At 39.1% G+C, this 22,916-nt stretch overlaps 1 protein-coding gene across 1 annotated transcript in view; it reads right to left on the bottom strand.

The window, feature by feature from the left end:
• Window positions 1-6,017: 6,017 nt before the first annotated feature.
• The window catches only part of QRICH1 (glutamine rich 1), a 27,340-nt gene continuing 10,441 nt past the window's right edge, over window positions 6,018-22,916 (bottom strand). Inside the window, exons 4-10 of the mRNA XM_015821895.1 lie at window positions 13,012-13,189; window positions 11,893-12,047; window positions 10,539-10,653; window positions 10,207-10,315; window positions 9,275-9,426; window positions 8,753-8,843; window positions 6,018-6,577 (exon numbers count right to left, since the gene is read on the bottom strand). Coding sequence (XP_015677381.1) covers window positions 6,385-6,577; window positions 8,753-8,843; window positions 9,275-9,426; window positions 10,207-10,315; window positions 10,539-10,653; window positions 11,893-12,047; window positions 13,012-13,189 — 993 coding nt within the window. The 3' untranslated portion in view covers window positions 6,018-6,384. The remainder of the gene's footprint in view (window positions 6,578-8,752; window positions 8,844-9,274; window positions 9,427-10,206; window positions 10,316-10,538; window positions 10,654-11,892; window positions 12,048-13,011; window positions 13,190-22,916) is intronic.

The following is a 22,916-nucleotide window of genomic DNA, read 5'->3' as shown; positions in this document are numbered from 1 at the left end:
TTTCTCGGCTCCTGGAGGCGGGGCTGCTCTTCCCCCTCCCTCCCTCCCGCTCTTGTTTGAAGCCAAGCTGAAAAGTGAGAAAGAGGCGTGTCTTTTCCTTCCTTCCTTCCTTCCCTCGCTCGCTCCGCCCCTTCTTATGCGCCAGGAGCGCTCTGGTGAGGCGCCCTCGCTCCTTCTTCAGTTTTCCGGGACAGTTGAAGCTGTAGGGCGGTGTTTCTCAACCTTGACAATTTTAAGGCATGTGGACTTCAACTCCCAGAATTCCACAGCCAGCATTGCTGGCTGTGGAATTCTGGGAGTTGAAGTCCACATGCCTTAAAATTGTCAAGGTTGAGAAACACTGCTGTAGGGCACCCATCGACGTGGTTTGTCCTATGCAAGTGAATCCTCTGGGCTTAAATAGGACAAAAAGTCTCTTGAGAACCGAAGGTGTATCCCACGAATGGGCTGCTTTCGGTTTATTTATTTATCGTAAGCCGCGATCACATCCTATTTCAGTAAAAAGGAACATAGGGGTAAAATATAAAATTTTGAAATCTGCACAGGAAGATTATAAACGTATTACCTGTTGCAAATTAGTTTTTTTTACTTCATTTGTGGCAGCCAGGAAAGCGGCGAAATCTCCATGACGGGTTCTGTTTTGACAAGTCACTTTGCGTTGGATGGTTTGTTTTGCAGCCCCGCAGTCGCAATTCGGCGATAGTATTTTGCCCCGTTTAATAGAGGTGCCAGAGGAAAAAAGCGAGGCTCAGAGAGGGGCTTCTGAAGTTTGGGGGGGTGGTGTGCGCAGAAATAGTGGCGAGGTAATACGCGTGCATCGCCGGCACCAGTCTCCTCGGCTTTTCCTTAAGTAGTACTGTGTAGTAGTATTGTGTATATCAGGGGTAGTAGTACTGTGTATATCAGGGGTAGTCAACCTTGGCTCTTTTATGACTCGTGGACTTCAACTCCCAGAATTCCTGAGCCAGCTAAGCTGGCTCAGGAATTCTGGGAGTTGAAGTCCACGAGTCATAAAAGAGCCAAGGTTGACTACCCCTGGTGTATATGATTCGCTCCCCCTCCCCTCCTGGCGATGGTATCGTCTCCAAAACTTTACGATCCCGTTCAACGGGTCGGGTGTAATCAACACACTTAAGGCTGGTTTACGGTATAGTTTCCGTCTCCCTCATTTACAGCCAGAAGGGGGCCTCCGAGTCAAACCTACCGCACTCTAAATGAGGGAGACGGAAACTATACCGTAAACCAGCCTTAAGTGTGTTGATTACACCCGACCCGTTGAACGGGATCGTAAAGTTTTGGAGACGATACCATCGCCAGGGGGGGGGGGAGCGAATCATATACACCAGGGGTAGTCAACCTTGGCTCTTTTATGACTCGTGGACTTCAACTCCCTTGTTAACTTTACTGCAGTCCTTTAAAAAAGATCGTAACCCTGGACTACTTTCAGTTGAAAGGGAAAATCAAGCCACCACTTCAGCTTTATAGCTGATTAAAATGCTTACCCTTATCAACATTTTGATAAGCCAGAGTGTCTCAGTTCAAACTTGATATATAGACAATGCACTTACAAGATCTCGAACTGTTTCAAAAGCTGCTTCCTAAGCTATTTATTTGTTGATGAAAATTTATATTGTTCCTCTGTTTTGTTTTTTTAATTCTCCGACCAGTTACGCATTGCCAGATGAGCACCAGGATGTAAACTTAGTATTAGGACTGTGTAGTCAATCCAGATTCAAACATTTGTATCTTAAAAACAGCTACACATTTCCTTCAACTTTCCAAACTGGTACATCTGCACCTGAATGTGGTCTAAAATTAGATTCATATTTCATTCCATAAATGGAAAGAATCTACTCTTCACATATACTTCCCTACGAAACAAGTTATTCACTTTGAAAAATTTTGCATGAGAAATGCTAGAATACATGAAATTCTGTTAAATAAACTACATAAGTAGTCTGTGGTGAAAGTTCAATTTGCCTTTCAAAACGCAACCTTTCTGGCCAGTGACATTTATGGGAGAGAAACAAGAATACTTTTAAGGCCTTAGAACAGTGGTTGTTAAACTGAAAGTGATAAGAGCTGTTTCTAATTGTGTGTATGTAAGTTGAACATTCCCATTTAGGATGGCTGCTGCCAAAATACTTGTGCAGAACAGTTTTTGCAGAGATGACATTATCCCCCCCTAGGAAAAAGAGAAATTGGGTCAAATGTTTAACAACCATTGCCTTAGAACAGGGGTGTCAAACAGCCGTCACGTGACATGGCAAGTTTGACACCCATGCCTTAGAAGTAAGGGATATTCTGTATGACTCAAAGTACTTAGATCCCTCATATTTTATATCTTAAAAAGAGAACTTAGGCAAACTTTCATAATTTACAAAAGAGCTGGGAGGACATTTTTTGAGTAACTTAAAATATTAAATCTACTTAAACATAGAAATGGCATTGATACCAAGGCTGACCATGTATGATACATATACTGTATATTCCTTATATTTTTATGTTAAGTTGCATGTATGGACATGTAAAAAAGTGCACACCTATTAAAATATTTTTCAACATATAGCTGGTCTTCATTTCAACAATATTGTTAGAGGATATGTTAACATAACCATTTACATTTTGTAATCCATTGTGTAATTTAACTGTAAGGAATCCCCGACTTACAATAATTCATTTAGTGACTATTCAAAGTTACAATGGCACTGGGAAAAAAAAGTGACTTAAAACTGGCCCTCACACAACCACTGCAGCATCCCTATGGTCACATGATCATAATTTACGTGCCTGGAAAGTATTTATGATGGTTGTAGCATCCCAGGGTCGTGTGATCACCATTTGCAACCTTCCCAGTTTGCTTCCAAAAAGCAAAGTCAATGGGGGAAATTGGATTCACTTAATTACCATGTGATTAACTTAACTGTCACAAAAAAGATCGTAAAATCAGGTGCAATTCATTTAGCAGCTGCCCTGCTTAGTAACAAATTCTGGTGCCAACTGCAATAAGTCAAGGACTACCTATAAACAAATTCAAATTTCATATATAGAAAAGCAAATACATCCCTATATTTATCACTATTCAAATATCTAAAACGAGAATCAGGTGCACTAAATCAGGTGCAAATGATTAGAGCATCTTAAGAGAGAATCTGGTTGGAACCTGCCTTATTGAAAGTATCCAACTACTGTATAGCTATTTCAGAATTGTACTTTGATTTGCTCTTTGTTGTTAAAGTGTGTACTGCTACTGTGTCTAATTGAAAAAGCTCTCTTGAGGCCTTCAGAAAGGTAAGAAATGCCTTAGAGCATGGGAAGAGATTTTTAAAAATTGCCAAACAGACACCAATTATTCCATTGCCTGCAAGATCATCTACAAGTAAAGAAGATTTCAAAGAACTGCTAACTTGCCAGGCCAGGCTACCCCATTAAACTCAACCCAAGAGCAGAATGCAAGATGTTGAAGTGTGTGAGCCTACTGTTACAAAGCAGTTGCACAAATTAGATCTACATGAGGGGGTGTACCAGGATGAAACTTTTGAACACTTAGGCAAAGTCCAAGACCTCTGGTACAATGTGCTTTGGATAGATAAGGCAATGATAGGGGTCATTTGGCAACAGGATCAAAAGACGTATTTTATAAAAATTAAAGAACCTGATACCAACTATAAACCACGTTGGTGGAAATGTCATGGTTTGGGCTGCCTTGCTGCATTAACAGCCTGGATAAACCCATCATCACAGAAACTACTATGTGTTCTTCGTTGTACTAGACAGTGCTTAAGGATAATGTGAGGCCATCTGTGAGAAAAAATGCTGAACAGAAAGTGGACCTCACAACATGACAACTCTAAACATTCCAGTAAATTAACCAAGGAATGGCTGAAAAAATAAATTGAGTGTTCTAGAATGGTCAACTCAAATCTGGGATCTAAATCCCATCAAAATGCTGTCAAGTGATTTTAGAACGGGCTATGTATGCAAGAAATTCCTCAAGCATTACATAGCTGAAAAAAAAAATCTCCACGAAAGAGTGGGAAAAAATTACTCTCAGTGGATGTCAGAAACTGGGAAATGGTTGTAAGAAACATTTGAGGGTGTTTCTGCCAAAGGAGGCAATACGTGGGATAAGAACCAAGGCTGTTGGGTTCACCCTCCAGAAAGAAACGGCATGTGTTATTTAAATAATTGCCAGCTTTTGCCATCCTTGTTTCACTGGATCGTTCTACGCTGCCCACTTTCTGTGAGGTACGCTGCTATATAAATTTAATTAATAAAGTCAATTTTTCATTTTTTTGTTCAATTACATCACAATTTCTCTTTACGTATTGTTTGAATGAAGATAAAACACTGGTATGCCCACAAATGTTAAAAAAGAAAAAACTTTATATGGGGTGTACTTATTTTTTTCACATGATTGTATAATAGGTAGGCATATGTCTGTGCATACACACACACTCATGTAAGGAATACCCAAGTACCTATTTGGAACACAGTTGTGGATTGTTATCTGGAGCAGTGTTACATTTCCTTGCCTGAGGGAGAGCACCACTTTTCCTGCAATTCTGCTCCTTTCTTTTTATGCAGAGCTACTTTTCTTCCTGAATAAGGATGACATGTACTGATCATAGCTTTTTTTTTAAAAAAAAAACAAAACAAAAAAAAACAAATTGCACTTTTTCTCATGCAGTTTTCAGGAAGGCATCAGGTAATTTTTCATACATATCTTAAGTTACTTGCCCTCTTCTATAATATTGCTGTAATAGTAGGCTTAAATGCAGAAAAATGTATTCTTCAGAAAACCAATGCAGAATTACACAGACTTTGATTCTAATTTCAATCCAGCTGCTTTATGAGAAAGGAAAAAAAAACGTGTAACGTTAATGCTGAACTGAACAATCACACCAGTTTTAAATTCTAACTGGTGAAAATATGGTGGAAAATCTGAAGTCATCATCACAATATCTTTAAGTAGACAATGGCCAAAATATAATAAGTAATGCAAAAAAAGCAAAATACTGGGCTTGGTCCCAGCACAACATAGTTCCTATGGTTCAGTTCTTAAACCAAAAAAAAAAAAAAAAAAAACCTATCGGTTCAAACAAAACAGAGGTCAAACGGATGCAAAAATATAATTTAGAAAACTATAAGGACTGGATGTTTTTGCTTTTCCTCTTTCTACAATCAATGTTACACACAACTGCTGCCAGCTGAGATAATGATGAGGGAATGTTCTTAAATTCTGATGGATTAAAATCAGTTGTCATAAAGTTATGATAATGCTATGTTCAAGAAGAAAGGGATTCTATGCTCTCTAAATCCCAGTACTAATAAACATCTGCAGTAAGTCTCAGACTTTCAGGCAAGTAGGTTACCTGAAAAAAATTAAAAAGAAAAGTCCTGGCCTCAAATACCTGCTACCCCAATTCCAAATTCATTTAATTAAAAATTACAACAAAAGCAACAGGTTAGTATGCTAATAAACAATTCCTTGCACGAATCCCATAGAATCAGGTAACCAGGAAAAAAAAATAACCCTTCTTTAAATAGGCTAGCAAATTTGTAGAGGAATAGTTAAGACATTCTGTATGTTACTAATTATGTCTTTTGCTCCCCCAATAAAGACACATTGTTCAACAGCATGTTCAAAAGACGTGCTTGTCATTCTTAATAAACAACTAGCATAAGAATACATAAGAGAAACAGGGTGGTATCTTTATATGATACACAAGTGTATGTTACAAGAATTCCATTAGGCACAGGAGCCTCAAGGATTTAAGGCCTCAACATCAGGCCAAACAAAAGAGAGAGAGAGAGAAAGAGAGAGAGAGAGAGAGAGGAAAAAAAGAGAAGCAAGTGTTGTAGTTTGTACTTAACATCTAAAAATGTCACTTTTAAGGTCTTAATAGAAATTGATTTTCTTCTCCTTATAAATCATAATTGCAGGACATCCCCCTCTAGGACATATTAGTGTCCAAGCACAAGGAAACTGCAAACCACCTTTTTCTTTAGGTCCACTGTTTTCTGCTTCCAAGTTCATGAGCTTGAATGTAGTGGCCCACCCAGGCCAAGTCCACCAATTAAATTTGTTTTTTTCACATCATAAAAAATCCCAAAGTCAACCTACGGAACTTCAGAGCTCCTAAAGAAAGAATGCAGCCTTCAATGTGTCCAGAAAGCTGATGCAAAAGGGTCAGATACACAATGGAAAGGGTCTCTTATTAACCAGAAGAAGCCTAAAAGGGCTTCTTAACTACACCAATTAAAAAAAAAAAAACCTTAGGCATCTCCTTTAGTGTAAAAGGCTGTACAATTGATCCTGGCCTCGCTGTCACCCCACCCAGTTCCACCCTGCACCCTTTTTCTGAACTGGGAGGGATGCCTTTAGTGCATGGTGCTAACATTGGCCACCGCAATAGCTTCTTGAATTTCTCGTATCACCAGAATCCGGGTAAGCATTTGCTCCATTTGCTCTCGACTGATTGGCTGGATGGAATACCAGATGGGGCTATTGGGAGCCACCACTGGTTCAGGAGTCAAATAGAATGTATCATTTCTGCCTTTCACACTTTGCGGGCTACAAAGAGAAAAAAAAAAAAACATGTTAGTGTTTGCTTTGGAAATGCTATTAACACTATTTTAGGAGCAAAGGCTGTTTCCTCTTCCTCTTCATGAAATTAATAGGCAAAATGAAATCTGAAAAGCGCAAATTAATCTGGTCTGTTGTAGATAATGAAATCAGATTAAGATAATCTGTAATTAGAATAAAATAGGAATAATGTCAAATGTCTGATTAACGAAACACTAAAAAGGACTTTCAGGCATATTTTAGCATAAAGCTTGGCATTCAATAGTTTCTTATCAATGGAAACTTTAAGCATATGCTATACCAGTGATGGCAAACCTTTTAGAGACCGAGTGCCCAAACTGCAACCCAAAACCCACCTATGTATCGCCGGGTGCCGGGTGGGTGTGGCCCACTCGGCGGGTGCAGCTACAGTGGGCTTGGCAGACTGGCTGGGCGTGGCAACTGGATGGGTGTGGCTGCAGTAGTCATGGCAGATTGGGTGGGCATGGCCGGGGTAGGCGTGGCCACCTTGATGTTGCTTATGTCCCTTATGGGGAGGGACACCTGTGGGAGCCGGGCAGGGTTGGGGGAGATCCAGGGAGTCTCTGGCGGGTGGGATGGTGGGCTCCCCAATGGCGGCTCCAGGCTGGCTGGCCTTAGGCCAGTGATGGTAAACTTTTAGAGACCACGTGTGCTGGGGCGATGGCCCGTTCCCAGAGAGGGCTCCGCGTGCCATCTCTGGCATGCTTGCCATAGGTTCGCCACCACTGTGCTATACCTTTCTTACTCTAATTTTTCTTTTTTGCCCCTTCTACCTTTTGGTGACTCACTTAAAAAGAATTTGAAAAAAATATGGATACAGAATATATACACCATATTTGATATAGTCAATTGCCTATGTTTCCTTTGTATCATGTATCAAGAAATCCCGTTTTAGTAACTGGAAGACTGCCAGTTAGCTTGGTGACTTCACAGGACTCTCAAATGAAGCTTGCTTAAGAACCATTCCTTACTACAAGTAACTGCTTAAACATGTTCAGCAACTTTGTTCAGCAACAGCTCAGAGCCAGTAAGACTGCAAGGTCAAAGAGAGACCTTTACCTGATGAAAATTATATTCTTGAGCTGCAATAGGGTAATAGACTATCTGGAAACAATACTAAACCTGATTGTGTCAATTGATGGACAAGTAAAAAACTATAGTATATATTGTTCAATTGATCCCAAATAGTTAATGTTATTAGCAAGAGATCTATATAAATCAGGATGTTTCCCACACATGGTTTAGTACTGAATTAAGTCTGGACTAATTAGTTTAAGAAATTAACTAATTAACCAAGAAAATAACTTAGATTACAGGCTTAGATTCCTATTTGCAAGCCTTTAATGTATATCCAGCTTGTTCAAAGACTGTTTATTTATTCATTACATTTAAAAAATGCTCAGCTCCAGTTTTAGCATTTTCCAAAGGCCAGGAGACCAGGGACCCATCTCACCTACAAGGTGGAAAGGTTCCAAGGAGTGAGGGCAACAAGAGGGTGGGCTCCCTTCCTTCTGCAAGTTGGAATTCTTTAACTGACAGGGTCGGCAACATACATACTTTCCTTGCCTGACTTTTCTTCAGCCACATAGTAAAATGTATGAATCAAGCATTTCTGTGATTGCAAGTAGTCCTCACTTAATGACAAGTGGGACTGGAATTTCTGCAACTAAGTGACACAGTCGTAAGTCTGATGTCACGTGACTGTACTGCTTAGCCATGGAAATTCTGACATTCCCAATTGACATCATTAAGTGAATAGCGGTGGGTCATTAAGCAAGGATATCAAGGAAGGTTGCTACTTGTGACCTTCTGCCAACTTCCCCACTTACTTTTCTTGTAGGAAGTTGGCAAGAAAATCATAAATCATAAATAACAGTAATTAGTAACAACAACAATAATAATAATAGTAATAAAGTTGGAAGGGACCTTGGAGGTCATCTAGAGTCCAACCCCCTGCTCAGGCAGGAAACCTTAGACCATTTCAGACAAATGGCCGTCCAGTCCCTTCTTAAAAACGTCTAGTGTTGGAGCGTTCACAGCTTCAGGATTAATTGTTCTAATTAATTGCTGCAGGACAATCTGTACCAAACTATCTGCCCTTGAAGATAATGGACAATGGACAACTGTGATGGGAAAACTCACCATTTGAAGAGGTAGAAGTCATAGAGTTTTATAGGACACCTCAACGGGTTTTCAGGATTCTCTGTCTGCTCTGCATACATATCATCTGTAACTGCAAATCAACCCCAAGAGATACAGAACCATGAAATACTTTCTTATAGCAGATGAACAGACTGATGTCAATGTTATTAATGGAACAAAGAACAATATTTTGTAATCTCTGCTATTCTTCATTGTTGCATATACTGCCAAATACTATGTTCCAAAAGAGTTCTTGCAAATAATTAGCCTTCTTAATAAGGCATTGCATGTAGGAGAAATGTAAGTTATGAAAGGCTTGATGAATGACTACCAGAAACACTTAAAGTGAAAGCAGCAATTTCACATATAGCAAGGGGGATATTCATATTCCCAACAGATCACATTCATGTCTTTACAAGACTCTTTATATTCAATTTATTGCACAAAGTCTATGTAGTGGACCTGAAAAAATGAACATAGCTAAGTATTAGAAATTTTCATTTTTTCAGAAATTCTTTCTACCTTTTTGGCCTGCTTGGTGGATGCCAAGAGCTTTTAGATATCGGATGCTTGTACTTTTATCTTTAGGATTAGAAGAGTTCTTCTTAGTCTGCCTCAAGACTTTTGAAAAGGCCAGTTTCATATGTTGATCTACTGTTTTCAACAGGAAATATCTGCAGACACAGGAAAAATGCCCATTAAATTATATTCTCTATCCCAAATCTGAAAAAAACCATGTCCCACATATCCATCAATGGTCAAACATTTATGGACTATGGACCTAGGCATGGAGTATCTAGATTTCAATAATCAAGGACATTCATATATATAGTTAAAAACGTGGTTAAACAAAATATTGTTCCCATACTATTGTATCTAAATAAATCATTTTCAGCAAAAAATATTCATTTATCACAGCAATTTGCTTCAACAATTAGGGGAACGATCTATGTTCAAAATAAAGAATAAAGTCCCCTTCAAATGATATAAAAACACTACAGAAAAAAATATTCTTAAAGGATTAGGATGGCCTTTTCAGAAAACAGAATGCTGGACTGCAGTCAACATTTCTGAAACATGTGAAGCCACTTGCCATAAAGAGCAAACTTCCATTTCTTAAGTCTACTGACTACAGGCTGATCATCCTGCAGACAGAGGATTTCCTTAAAACCACATATGGTTTATGACGAAGCAGAATTTGAACTAGAAAATTACTGGTCCATAATTTCTTTGTAATTGTACTAAACCAGCTTTAGATTTAAGTTTAGTCTCTTTGCTTGCTTATTTATTAAAAATTTATGTCACACATCCCCCCTACAAGGTAACTCTTCCATATTCTGCTGGAAGTTTGATTTGCTCTTATTAATTCAAAATTCTTGGGGGAAAATAGGATTCTGCCTATTCTAAAATAATTGGAATGGTTTTATTTAAGTAATGCTTCCTTTGGTACATACTTTGTATTAAAAAACATGAGAGTGGTTAACAAGGTAGCAGGAGAGTGAGCTCCCAGCTGTTTACACTCCCATAACATCTCTTCTGTCACATGGCTGGGAAGAACATATCCTGTGCAGATAAAAAGAAAGCATCAATACAGAGATACCAAACTGACGCTCCTCCTAAGAAAAGAGACACACAATGCATTTCTCAATATTGTAATGTTAACAGAGCAAAAAATAAAATTTCAAAACAAAAACATTTGATTTGTGATAGCAAATTCAACCAATCGTTTAGTTATTGTTAAATATTTATATACTTCTCTCAACTATCTGTTTGAAGATTCTCTTACCCAAAGAAGTGATCCTAGGCTGCACATCCTTGAGAACTTCGTGTAACCATTCAGTGAACCGTATGTAATAGAGATCTGAGAAAATGTCATCAACTCGCCCATTTTCAAATAAGTACTGCAAGAAACAATAACACAAGGGAGAGGGGGAAAAAACTTACCATAATGTTCATTAATGAAATGACGGGCTTTATGTTTAATTTTATATTCAAAATCCCTACCAGTCTGAAGTACCTTTAAGTGAAAGCATTTCAGTTCAGATTCAAATAAGTTAATTTCAGAAAAATGGACTCAACAAATACATATCCCCTACTTTCCTCAGACATCCAAAAAATTTATGTTTAATATAATTTTAAACAGGGCTTTGAAAATCTAAAAAAAGATTTCTACCATATGAAATCAAGAGTATTATTCATCCAAGCAGCCTGCAAGTCTCAGACATTACTTGTCTCAAGCTTGAATTAAACAGGGCTAATACCCTATTCAGCTAAATTTCCAAAATTACATTCACAGCGATTAAAGCCAACAGTTGCAGTAATGAAAATTGCCAACATTTGGTATTCATTCAAATATACAGGGACTGTCCTCAACTTAAAACCACAACTGAGAATCAAATTTCTATCACAAATCAGTAAAGCGAGTCATATGAGCTGACCTGATTTACAACCATTTTTACCATGGTCATTAAATGAATCGGGTGGTTAAGTAAATCATACAATACATGGTTAGCGATTTTGCAATATTTTCGGTGTTTCTCTGTACACCGTTTGAAATACCAATACCCTCTTAACTATAAAAGTACAGAAGAACAAGTTTTAAAATACTGACATAAAATTTCAGTAGAACCTAAATTCTGGTATAACAAATACTAATTCGCTTCTAAAACCTAGGTATGTTTAAATATCAGAATATATCAGTAAAATGCTTCTTTATAAGGCATACATCCAGCTAAAGTTAAAGTTTCAGTTAAAGTTTCAATTTCTTTTTCACAATTTGCTTATTTTATTTGCATGCATTTCAAAACCTGGATTATGGAATTCTTTCTCTCCCCCCACCCCTCCCCTTCAGCCCCACACATCATTGGAGTCATTCAGGAAAGATTTGAAGTCTTAAACTTAATAAAAATAATATTAAGGGAGTTTTTTTCTGTAAACCTTACTAGCAGAGTTAGATGATAGTTAGGTAAGGATTTTATAATTGTATTATTTTTTTTTAGAAAATATAGTATAGTATCATGGTATATATTGGTTTTATTGCTTTTGTGTAATTTTAAGCCTTAGTATTTTCACTCAAAACATGCCTAAAACTATTTGTGGTATTAAAACTATTTGTAGCAAGTCTTTCCATGATGGCACACCTTTTGAATGCACAGAAAGATATAGTAAAGAACATCTGGATCATAGGGCTCGCCTTCATTATTGCGAGCTTCACGAGACATTAAGCATAATCCGTAATTTAATTCTGCTACAGCTGAAGATATGAGATCTTCTTGGAATCTCAATAACTGGCGTCCTGCAAACAAGAAGATAAGATCATCAAATGGCATTTAAAATCCCCATTTAAATCTCATTTTTCTTGACTATTTAATTCAACCCATTCTGCTACAAAATCACAACCTCGTCCTCCTTCAGCATACTGGTGAATAAGTAACCAATAAATATTTTAAACCTTGATATTGAAGATACAGCCTGTCCTCATCAAACTTTTTGCTGCTAATAATTGTATCTTTTAGTCTGACAGAATATAAAAGTACATGACAACATCAGTAACACTGTTAGCTACAATTAATAATTCATTAAGTTAACAAATTTAGTTTTTGTCTTGCCCCCATAAAGTTTTGGAGTATAGGCCAATGCAGGTAATCCTCTATTTACAACCACAATTGGGACCAGAACACCTGTCACTAAGCAATGCTTAGTGAATTGCATCAAATTTTACAACCTTTTTTGATGTGGTCACGAAGTGAATCAAATCATGTTAAGTGAACCCAGCTTCCTCCATTGGCTATGCTTGTTGGAAACCCCATGGGAAGGTTGCAAATGGTGACATGATTCCACAAATATGTGCCAGTTGCCAAGCATCTAAATTTTGAACATGTGACGGTGGGGACAGTACAATAGTTTTAAGTGGGAGGATTGGTTATAAATTACCTTTTGCACTTCTGTTGTATATTCAACTGGTCACACAATGAATAGTTGTAAGTCAAGAACTACCTGTACCTTACCTAAAACACCCAGTATGGCCCTCACCCAAAAATACACCCATGTGTTAAAAAAAAACTGGGGGGGGGCACATCAAATAATATATAGTTTTTGAAACAGCATTTAGGTTTGTTTTAAGGTGGTAAGGCTCATTTTATAACGCAAGTCTAACAAACATAATTAAGGTTTACTGTACTATAAAAAAATATCAAAATTATTAAAATCAATGCAATGCAACGGAGAACATGATCAATTGGAAAGTCTAAGGCACTTACTACCAATGGGTGCAAGCCGGTTCTGTGATTCTTTTTCCATCTCTGCATTTTTAGTCTGTGCCCAGCTCTTCCATACTTCTAGTCCTTCCTCTGGCTTGAGAGACTGCGGAAGGAGAAGTTCAGGAGAAGGCTGAGGCTGTGGCTGCTGTTCCACTTCAGCTACCTGAACAGTTTGTGCCTGTGGAAGAAAATCATTTTAGCAACTCCGGCTGGAGTTTCTTTAAAGTTAAAAAAAAAAATTATTCACAAGTTTGGCCTCAGTTTTATGTGGTTATGCTTACGAGCACATTTGTAATCTCTGCAAATAATTTCTTATTTCCACAAATTATACAGCAGATTTCACTGATAAATTCCTATTTGCTCTGTAATCAAAAAAACAAAAATGCAGTGAACTTCACTTTATTGCCAGAGGTATTCAAGATATTTTCAAGTCCAACACAAGAGATCGACACTTCCCATAATTATGCTCTAAAGTAAAATTGATTCCCAGTTCCATTAACATAGATTTTACTTCAATTTAGGCACCAGCTAACTCCAAACTGACTCTGGCCAGCTGACAATATAATAAACAATATAATAAACAATAAAAACAGTATGAAACAAGATGACATGCAAAGAAGAGCAACAAAGATGATTAGGGAATTGGAGGCCGAAGCATTTGAAGAACGGTTGCAGGAACTGGGCATGTCTATAGTTCAATGAAAAGAAGGACTAAGAGTGACATAATAGTAGTGGTTCCGATATCTCGGTGGCTGTCAAAACGAAAAGGGGGGTCAACCTATTTCCCAAAGCACCTGAGGGCAGAACAAGAAGTAATGGATGGAAACTAATCAAGGAGGGAAGCAACCTAGAACGAGGGAGAAATTTTCTGACAGAACAATTAACCAGTGGAACAACCTGTCTCCAGAAGTTGTGAACGCTCCAACACTGGAAGTTTTTAAGAAGAGATTGGATAACCATTTGTCTGAAATGATATAGGGTTCCCTGCATGAGCAGGGGGTTGGACTACAAGACCTCCAACGCCCCTTCCAACTCTGTTATTCTGTTGCATGCCCTCACTCTATATAAAGGCATAGAAAAAAAGCACATTCACAAGGGGCTCTATCCATCTTAACCCAAGACTTAGGAAATGTTTTCAAGGCCTTACAGAACCCTAACAGTGTAGCGGCCACCGATTTCAGGGGGAATTTTATTCTACAGAGCAGGCACAACAGAGAAAGTATGTTTCCTGGCTTCCAACAGATGCCACTATTTCAGTGGTTCTCAACCTTTTTAATGCCGCGACCCCAACCGGTCGTAAGTCGAGGACTAAACCGGTCGTAAGTCGAGGACTAAACCAGTCGTAAGTCGAGGACTACCCAACCGGTCGTAAGTCGAGGGCTTTCCCTGCCCGGGAGCGCCGCGCATGCGTGGTTCTGCCCCCTGCGCCGGCCGAGGCGTAGCTGGCAAGTGGCAGAGATGGAGCAGGCCGACCACCAGCTGGACCAGCCCAAGGGACCCACCGCAAAAGGGGGAAAAAATGGCAGACAAAAAAATGGCAGACAGCCTTGCTTGGCGACCCCCGTGAAATGGTTGATCGACCCCAAATGGGGTCCCGACCCACAGGTTGAGAACCACTGCACTATTTAATCGAAGGAGCCTGGACTGCACCAACTCTGTCAGCATGTACCAGGCAGACAGAAACCACTGAAGATAGGGAGTTCCTCAGATAATTTGGCCTTAGGACACACACACAGTGCTTTAACAAGCAATAACCAACAGCATAAATCACACTTGGAGGCATACTGGAAAACAGCACAATTCATGAAGCAGAGGTGTCACATAAACATACAAGGCATGCCCGTTGCTGCAAATGTTAACTGCATTTTCAACCAGTTGAAGCTTCCAAGTGGCTTTCAAGGGCAGCCCTATTTAGAACACACTGCTACAGTCAAGCCATAAAATGGCTACTCCAGAAAGGGATCCAATCAGTGTATCAGGTAGAACTGTGCAAAAGTTCCCTTGGCGACAGCTGCTCTTTTAAGCTTTAAGCAGGAGCTGGGATTACAGAAGGACTCCCAAATTGTGCATGATGTTTAATGGGGAAGCACTACCCCATCCAAGAATATGGGTGAAAACTATTTGGCTCTAATATTCACAGTCCTGATAGGACTGAATGGAGTTGGTTACCCAAGCCCACAGTCTCCAGACACTAGGATAGATCCTTAATACCCTTACCTGACCGGCCTAGGGATGAAATACATAATTCATCAGCAACGTACTGATATCAAACCCCAAACAGACGATCACAGTCACCAAAACAATTTCATGTGGAAGTTACTAGAGAGGAGTGAGCAATTAACCCTGTGGCAGCCTATATAAGGCAGCTGAAGGGATGACCTCTCCCCTCTGCTAACACTGATTGGAAATAGCCAGGAAATGAAGAGAACTGCCATAACATTTTGCACCCAATTCCCACCACTGATCCCAAAAATACTATGAGCAATAGTACTGAAGGTTGCTGAAATATTGAAGCCCACGCACCATCTCCAGCCCAATTCTACACAGGTCATGGGTAAGCATTATTAAAGCTGAATCCCAATTGAAACGGAATTTGATAATTTGCTTCCTCCAGGTTCTCTGCAAGCTGACCACAAACTTAATAACTTTCCCTAAAAAGAGAAGATTGCAGGTAGGACAGTAGCTGGGTCCAAGACTGGTCCTCTCGAGGACTCCCTCCAAGACCAAAAGCATGCCCCCCCCTCCAAGGCCAATTAGTTAGCTTCCTGACGACCTTAATAACCCAGGAGGGATCTGGGCCCAATAAAGAGGTGGCTGAACTAACAGCATACAGAAACCTATCCATCTCCTCAGGAATCACTGGCTCAAACTAATCCTAGATCACACTACAACACTGAGTCTCAGGTAACTTGATCAGAGCTCTCCTACAGTTAGGAGTGGATCTGAGTGACCAAGTAGCCATAATATTCTTCACAGTGACCCTGCCTAAGAAAGGCAGCTGAATGCTATAGGTCAGGGGTCCCCAACCCCCGGTCCGTGGAGCGGTACCGGGCCGCAGCAGGCCAGCAACAGTCCGCACAAACAAGCAAAGCCCCATCTGTGGTATGCAAGGTACGAAACTTTCAATCTCCAGTCTTCCATTATAGGCAGAATTGGGCTCTTCCAATTTTGGGCTATCAGCAAACGAGCTGCAGTTATACAATAAAGCATCAAATTTATTTCTTTTGCATCTAAATCTTGCACAATACCTAAGAGAAACAGCTGTGGGAGAAAAATAATCCTTTTTTTAAAAATTTGCTGTAGGTTCCACCACAATTGTATCCAAAAGGTCTTAATAACCTTACAAGTCATCATCTGTGGTATGCAGGCAGCAGACACAACCACACACTCTCTGGTCCGTGGAAAAATCTTTATCCACGGAACTGGTCCCTGGTGCCCAAAAGGTTGGGGACTTCTTCTATATGTGGATGCAATGTGCATGACTTCTTCCTCCTCTCATAATAGAGCAGATATTACCGAAAGCAAGGTTTAGGTTTCAGTAAGAATCTGGCCTATTATTTTAAAGAAAATATCTAGACTACTAAGGTTATTGACTTTGATTATGTGCTATCATATTGGTATTGACTCTTGGTGACTTCAAGAGATTTTCTCTAGGAAAGTTATTGCCTTAGGCCTTAGTAATCAACTTTTTCATTGTATTGTAAAAAAAAAATATTTTTTTTACAGATAGATCTTTTCTTCGGATGGATGCTCTGGAATGACTCAAAACTGAGGACTGAAAGCTCTTACAGCAATTTCCCCCCTTTCCTGCATATGAATTAACTTCCAAGAAAAATACTTTTAAAATTCTATCAGATGGAAAGCAATTCAAAGCAAATTCCATTTTTCCATTAACTTTCTTTTTCAGTAAAAGTTTAGATGCATAAAGGATTTGGCCTGGAAAAATTCATTATCCCTTTGGGCTCTTAAAATTTTAATTCCAGAAATAATGCTGTTTGGGGGGTTGCGGGGTAAAATCAATAAGGACTGAACTTGGTGTGGGGAAGGGGTAGCCATTCAACTAAACTGACAAATGTTTTTCAAGCCACAATGACCTCTGCATTGTCACTTCCTCCTAAACTATCTGTTTAAAAAGGTTTTTAAAAGGCCTATATCTATTAATTTTTCTGTTTTCTATTAATGTAGGTACATACATCGATCATTAGGGGGGGAAAATCTATAGGATGCTTGCCTGCCTTTTACTTACCTACCTACTAAAACAGACCAACTCAAGATTACAAGAAAACTGTTATATTCCCTAGATAATCATAATATACCCTAGATTGGATCGTAACTGAATCATGACCTAAAAATATGTCTTTGATTTACCAAATTCAATGACACTTCAGTCTTCTGAATTTACATTCCTGCAACACATGTACATTTGTGAAAAAAATAAAAACCCTATATGTTTCTTGAAATGTATATTCTGTTGAACACTGGATACTTTTATATACCCCTCCCTTCCTCCCCAATGTACATTGTTTAATTATTCATTTTAAGTAGCTACTTTTTTTAGCTCAAAAGCTACAGGACAGGAAAAACTGTTAGTTTTAAATCCAACAAACCAGGGAAATTAAGGATGCCTCGCTGCCAAAGGTAGACATCTCAGTTCTAACATTAATAAGACAAGGCATGCCACTAGAATATAAACTGAGAGCAAACCCCACTCCTTACTAGCACTGATGATGTTACCTAGTTTGGGTAATGAAACATCTTCAAGAAAACAACCAAGGTCAGAGACCACCAACCCTCATGAATAAGTTGCCTTTCATAATGCCTATTTATGAAAAGGTTTCTGAGGTTCTGACCAGGATATAATGTAACAAAAATGTATGTAACATGTAACAAATAAAAAGAACTTTGTTGCCTGGCTGAACACTAACATATTAAAAGGCACTTTGTAAGTATCCATATGTGCCCCCAAAACAAAAGGAATGATTTCCTTCCCCTGATTATAAAGTTGGAAGGGACCTTGGACATCATTTAGTCCAATCCCCTGCTCAGGCAGGAAACTCTATACCATTTCATAACATTTATGTTGCAAATTAAAATTCTTTGTAAATTTATTTAACTTCACATAAAAAATGTTAACCTTTTCTGTAAGCATTATAATCTGCCACTCCAGGTTGCCAAATAGGACTACCTGCACAGGTTATCAAATGAAACTTAAGCTTAGGAGTTTTCTATTAATGTAGGTATGTACATTCATCATTAGAAAAAAATTATATAGGATGCTTGCCTGCCTTTTACTTACCCTTTACTAAAACAGACCAACTCAGAATTAACAGTACAATAAGCACTATGGTGAAGAAACCTACCAAACAGAAAGAATCTAAAATATGAAAACTGCACAAAATGTAAAAGGCTGTAGCCCAGCAGTATGTGGCAGGCCACAAGTTCTCAACCATTATTACAAGGTAGGAACTTTTCAAATGTTAAGTATTAGCAAGAAGGGCAAACAGCATATAGAATGTGGCCTTCTAAAAATCAGAGACATACATTACAAACAACCAAATGGTAGTTCAGTAAACTTGAGATTATTCTGTTCAAGCCAGGAAACCTCTCTAAATCTAAAACAAAGTATAGGTATGATTTTTCTGCATGAGGATGCTATGATTTTGATTATTGTCATTGTAGGAACATTCTGAAGGTAAATAAGGAAATAAGTTTTCATAAATTAACACTAGCCATAATTCAATAATAATAATAATAATAATAATAATTTAATTTATATACCGCCCTTCTCCCGCAGGACTCAGGGCGGTGCACAGCATATTAAAACAGATACAAATGTAAAATACAAAGATAAAAACCCCTATAAAACCAAATTAAAAACCAAATATTAGAAGCTGTATTCCAATTAAAATTATACTTAAAATCATCCCTAGGTAAAATCCTCCCTAGGTCAGGCCCGCTTGCTGGAAAAGCCATGTCTTGAGGGCGCAGCGGAAAGTAAGGAGATCCGGAATCATCCGGATCTCGGGGGGTAGTTCGTTCCAGTTCGTTCAATAAGCTACAGTTAGCATAGATATCAATGGCTTAATGTGTATACTAAGCCATTGATATCCGTGCTAACTGTAACTTATTGCCTACCATGGTTGTTCAAGAAAAGTTGGTTTAAAAATTCTAGCTAGTGTTATTTATGAAATATGTTATCAGAATGTTTCTACAATTCTGTAGACGGGTAATAGTTCCATTTAGAAATCCATATAAGCCAGGGGTGTCAAACTCAATTTCATTGAGGGTCGCATCAGCACTGCGGTTGCCCTCAGGGGGCTGGGTGGGTGTGGCCAGGGTGGGTGCAGCCTACTGGGCGGGCGTGGATGGAGTGGGTGTGGCCTACTGGGTGGGCGTGGCCAGCTCTACATCATTCGCGTCAAGGGTGCCTTTGGGGGCCTGGGCAAGAGTGGGACAGATCTGAGGGTCTCTGGCGGAAGGGGGTGGGACCAGGGCAAGTGCCAAGGCATGTCCACTGGAGGAGTCTCACTGTTCCTCTCAGGCCATGCGGGGGGGGGGGCTGGATGGTGGTGCGGGCTGCCCGGAGCCCTGGGCAGCAGAGGTCAAATGCACAGCCTGGCCCATGAGCACCCGCGGCACCAAGCCCAGCCCCACTTCCTCAAGGCTGCTGCTCAAGGTTCTCCTGGTTCCTCGCTGTTTCCAGACGGCCTTGTGGAGCTAAGACTGAATGTGTTTCAGCATAGATGGCCACCACAAAATTGTACATTGGCTCCCGGCCGGCCTGGGCCAGGGCCAAGGCAGCGGGGGCCGTTCCCTCACTGTTTCCAGGATGGCTTCACGGGCCACATGAAACCACTTCGCGGGCCGCATCCGGCCCCCGGGCCTTGTGTTTGACGTGTCTGATATAAGCCATACTAAACTTTTCTTTTTAGCAAAGGTAGAATATTTATCACTGCATTTAAAAAGCTGGAGAAATCCAACTATTTTAAAATATATTTGCTTGCCAGATATATTTTAAATGTATCATAAAAACTTGAACTGCACTTAAGATTGGACAGATCTGTCAACAGTGGATAACTTTAATCATAGCCACTCCTATTAGATAAAAAAAATAGCACAAATGGAATATGAACAAGTAGAATTCAATTTGGACCTAGGTTCAGGTTTCGTATATACTATGCCATGAAAGAGTGAGATTCAAACATATTTCTAAAGCCTCAATATGTATTTGTTTTCTCCACATGAGAAACAGGCAACTCAGCTATCTCCAGATGTTTTAAATTTAAGGGTATTGCCTTGTTAGCTGAGGCAATGGAACTGTAGTTGGAAATATTTGGACAGCACCAAGTTTTTATCATGCCAAAGGAGTAATTCACCATTAGTATACATGAGCTTTGTACATTATATCTATAGCTTAGAACATGCGTCACGCCGAAATCACGCCCACCCGATTGCTGGCAATGGGAAAAAAGTCGTGATACGTCATGCGACGTCACATGACATCGTGAGTTTGACATGCCTGGTTTAGAACTAGAAGGGATCATTTAAGCAACCAAATCCAACTCTGTGATATGAGCAAGAACCCAAATTAAAGCATCTGTAACAAATGGCAGTCCAGTCTCTCAATATATTGAGTTAACGTCAGGCTATCACCTCTCTTGATAATTGATTCCATTGTCAAATTTTCCTTATTATTAATATTTTTTTAGAAAACTTCTATTTTTCAAACCATTAATTTAACTCTTAAAACTTTAATTTACCCTTAGTAGTCTGATAACATAGATAACTTTCATTCATGTATTATTTTGCATGCTTTTTGACATTTCAACAGGGCAGCCAGAAACAGATTATATAGACGCAATATTCGTTCTTTGGTTTTATTTCATATTTTTATAAACATTGGAAACACTACTTTTTTGTCTATGCCATGTTCTATATTACTATGGGAAATACCTACAGTGCATTCAGAAAATATTCAGACCCCCTTCACTTTTGTCAATTTTGTTATACTGCATCCGATTCTACAGTTGTCGAAATTTATTTTTTCGGGTTACTCCAGAGACATTCAATAAGGTTCAAATCAGGGCTCTGACTGGGCCGCTCGAGGACATTCACAGAGTTGTCCCTAAGCCACTGCTGTGTTGTTTTGGCTGTGTGCTTAGGATCTCTGTCATGTTGGAAAGTGAACCTTCAGCCCAGTCTGAGGTCCTGAGCACTGTGGAACAGGTTTTCATTGAGGATATCCCTGTACTTTGCTCCATTCAGCTTTCCCTCAACCCTGATCAGTCTCCCAGTCCCTACTGCTGAAAAACACTCCTACAGCATGATACTGCCATCACCATGCTACACTGTTGGGATTGTATTGGGCAGATGATGAGCAGTGCCTGGTTTCCTCCAGATATAATGTTTAGAATTGAGGCCAAATAGTTCAATCTTGGTTTCATCAGAAGAGAAGATTGTTCCTCACAGTCTGAGAGACCTTCAGGTTTTTTTGTTTGTTTGTTTGTAAATTCCAAGTGGGTTTTCATGTGTTTTGCATTGAGGGGAGGCTTCTGTCTAGCCACTCTGCCATAAAACCCAGATTGGTGGAGGACTGCAGTAATGGTTGTCCTTCTGGAACTCTGTCCCATTTCCACATAGGATCTCTGGAGCTCAGTCACAATGACCATCAGGTTTTTGGTCACCTTTCTAATAAGACCCTTCTTGCCCAATTGCTGAGTTTGACTGGGAGACCAGCTCTTGGAAGAGTCCTGGTTGTGCCAAACTTCTTCCATTTGAGAATTATGGAGGCCACTGTGCTCCTAGGAACCTTCAGTGCAGCAGAAATTTTACTGTAGCCTTCCCCAGATCTATGCCTTGCAGTAATCCTGTCTCTGAACTCTGCAGGCAGTTCCTTTGACTTCATGGCTTTTGCTTTGCTACAGTATGCATTGTCAGCTGTGAGGCCTTCTATAGAGAGGTGTGTGCCTTTCAAATCATGTCCAATCAATTTAATTTACCACAGGTCAATTCCAGCCAAGGTGTAGAAACATGTCAGCAATGATCAAGAGAAATGGGAAGCACCTGAGCTAAATTTCAAGTGTTATTGCAAAGGGTCTGAATACTTATGCCAATGTGATATTTCAGTTCTTTTTAATAAATTTACAGACATTTGTAAACGTGTTTTCACTTTGTCGTTATGGGATACTGAGCATAGATTAATGAAAAATGGCTGTTCACTGACGGTCGCCATCCAACCTGACTGAGCTTGAGAGGATTTGCAAGGAAGAATGGCAGAAAATCCCCGAATCCAGGTGTGCAAAACTTGTCACATCATATCAAAAAAGATTTGAGGCTATAATTGCTGCCAAAGGTGCTTCAATAACGTACTGAATGAGGGTCTGAATTCTTATGCCAATGTGATATTTCAGTTTTTTCTTTTTAATAAATTTACAGATATTTTAAAATTCTGTTTTCATTTTGTCATAACGGGGCACTGAGTGTAGATTAATGAGGGAAAATTGAATTTCAACAGCTGAAGAATCAGGCTGCAGCATAACAAAATTGACAAAAGTGTAGGAGGTCTGAATACTTTCTGAATGCACTGTAGGTACTTCCCATAGTAATATAGAACATGGCATAGAAAAAAAAGTAGTGTTTCCAATGTTTATAAAAAACATGGAAGTACTCAAACAAAACCCAAAGAAGTATGGTTAGCCTGAAAATTGCACAATACTTTATGTCTAGCACAAAATTTCTACTTGGCAGTGATTAAAAAAAATAAGAACATTATACTAATTAAGAATTGTTTATCTTCTGCAATTATGCAGAATTGGATCTAACAGTCTAGATTACAAAAATCTATGTCTAATATTTCTGCAGATTGCATTGCCAAAAAAAAAAAAAAAAAAAAAAAAAAAAAAAAA

The sequence above is a fragment of the Protobothrops mucrosquamatus genome, unplaced genomic scaffold (genome assembly GCF_001527695.2).
Source record: "Protobothrops mucrosquamatus isolate PMUCROS unplaced genomic scaffold, P.Mucros_1.0 scaffold1418, whole genome shotgun sequence".
NCBI lineage: Eukaryota > Metazoa > Chordata > Lepidosauria > Squamata > Viperidae > Protobothrops > Protobothrops mucrosquamatus.
Note: the sequence above shows the minus strand (reverse complement) of the source record. Positions and strands in the feature narration are given on the sequence as shown.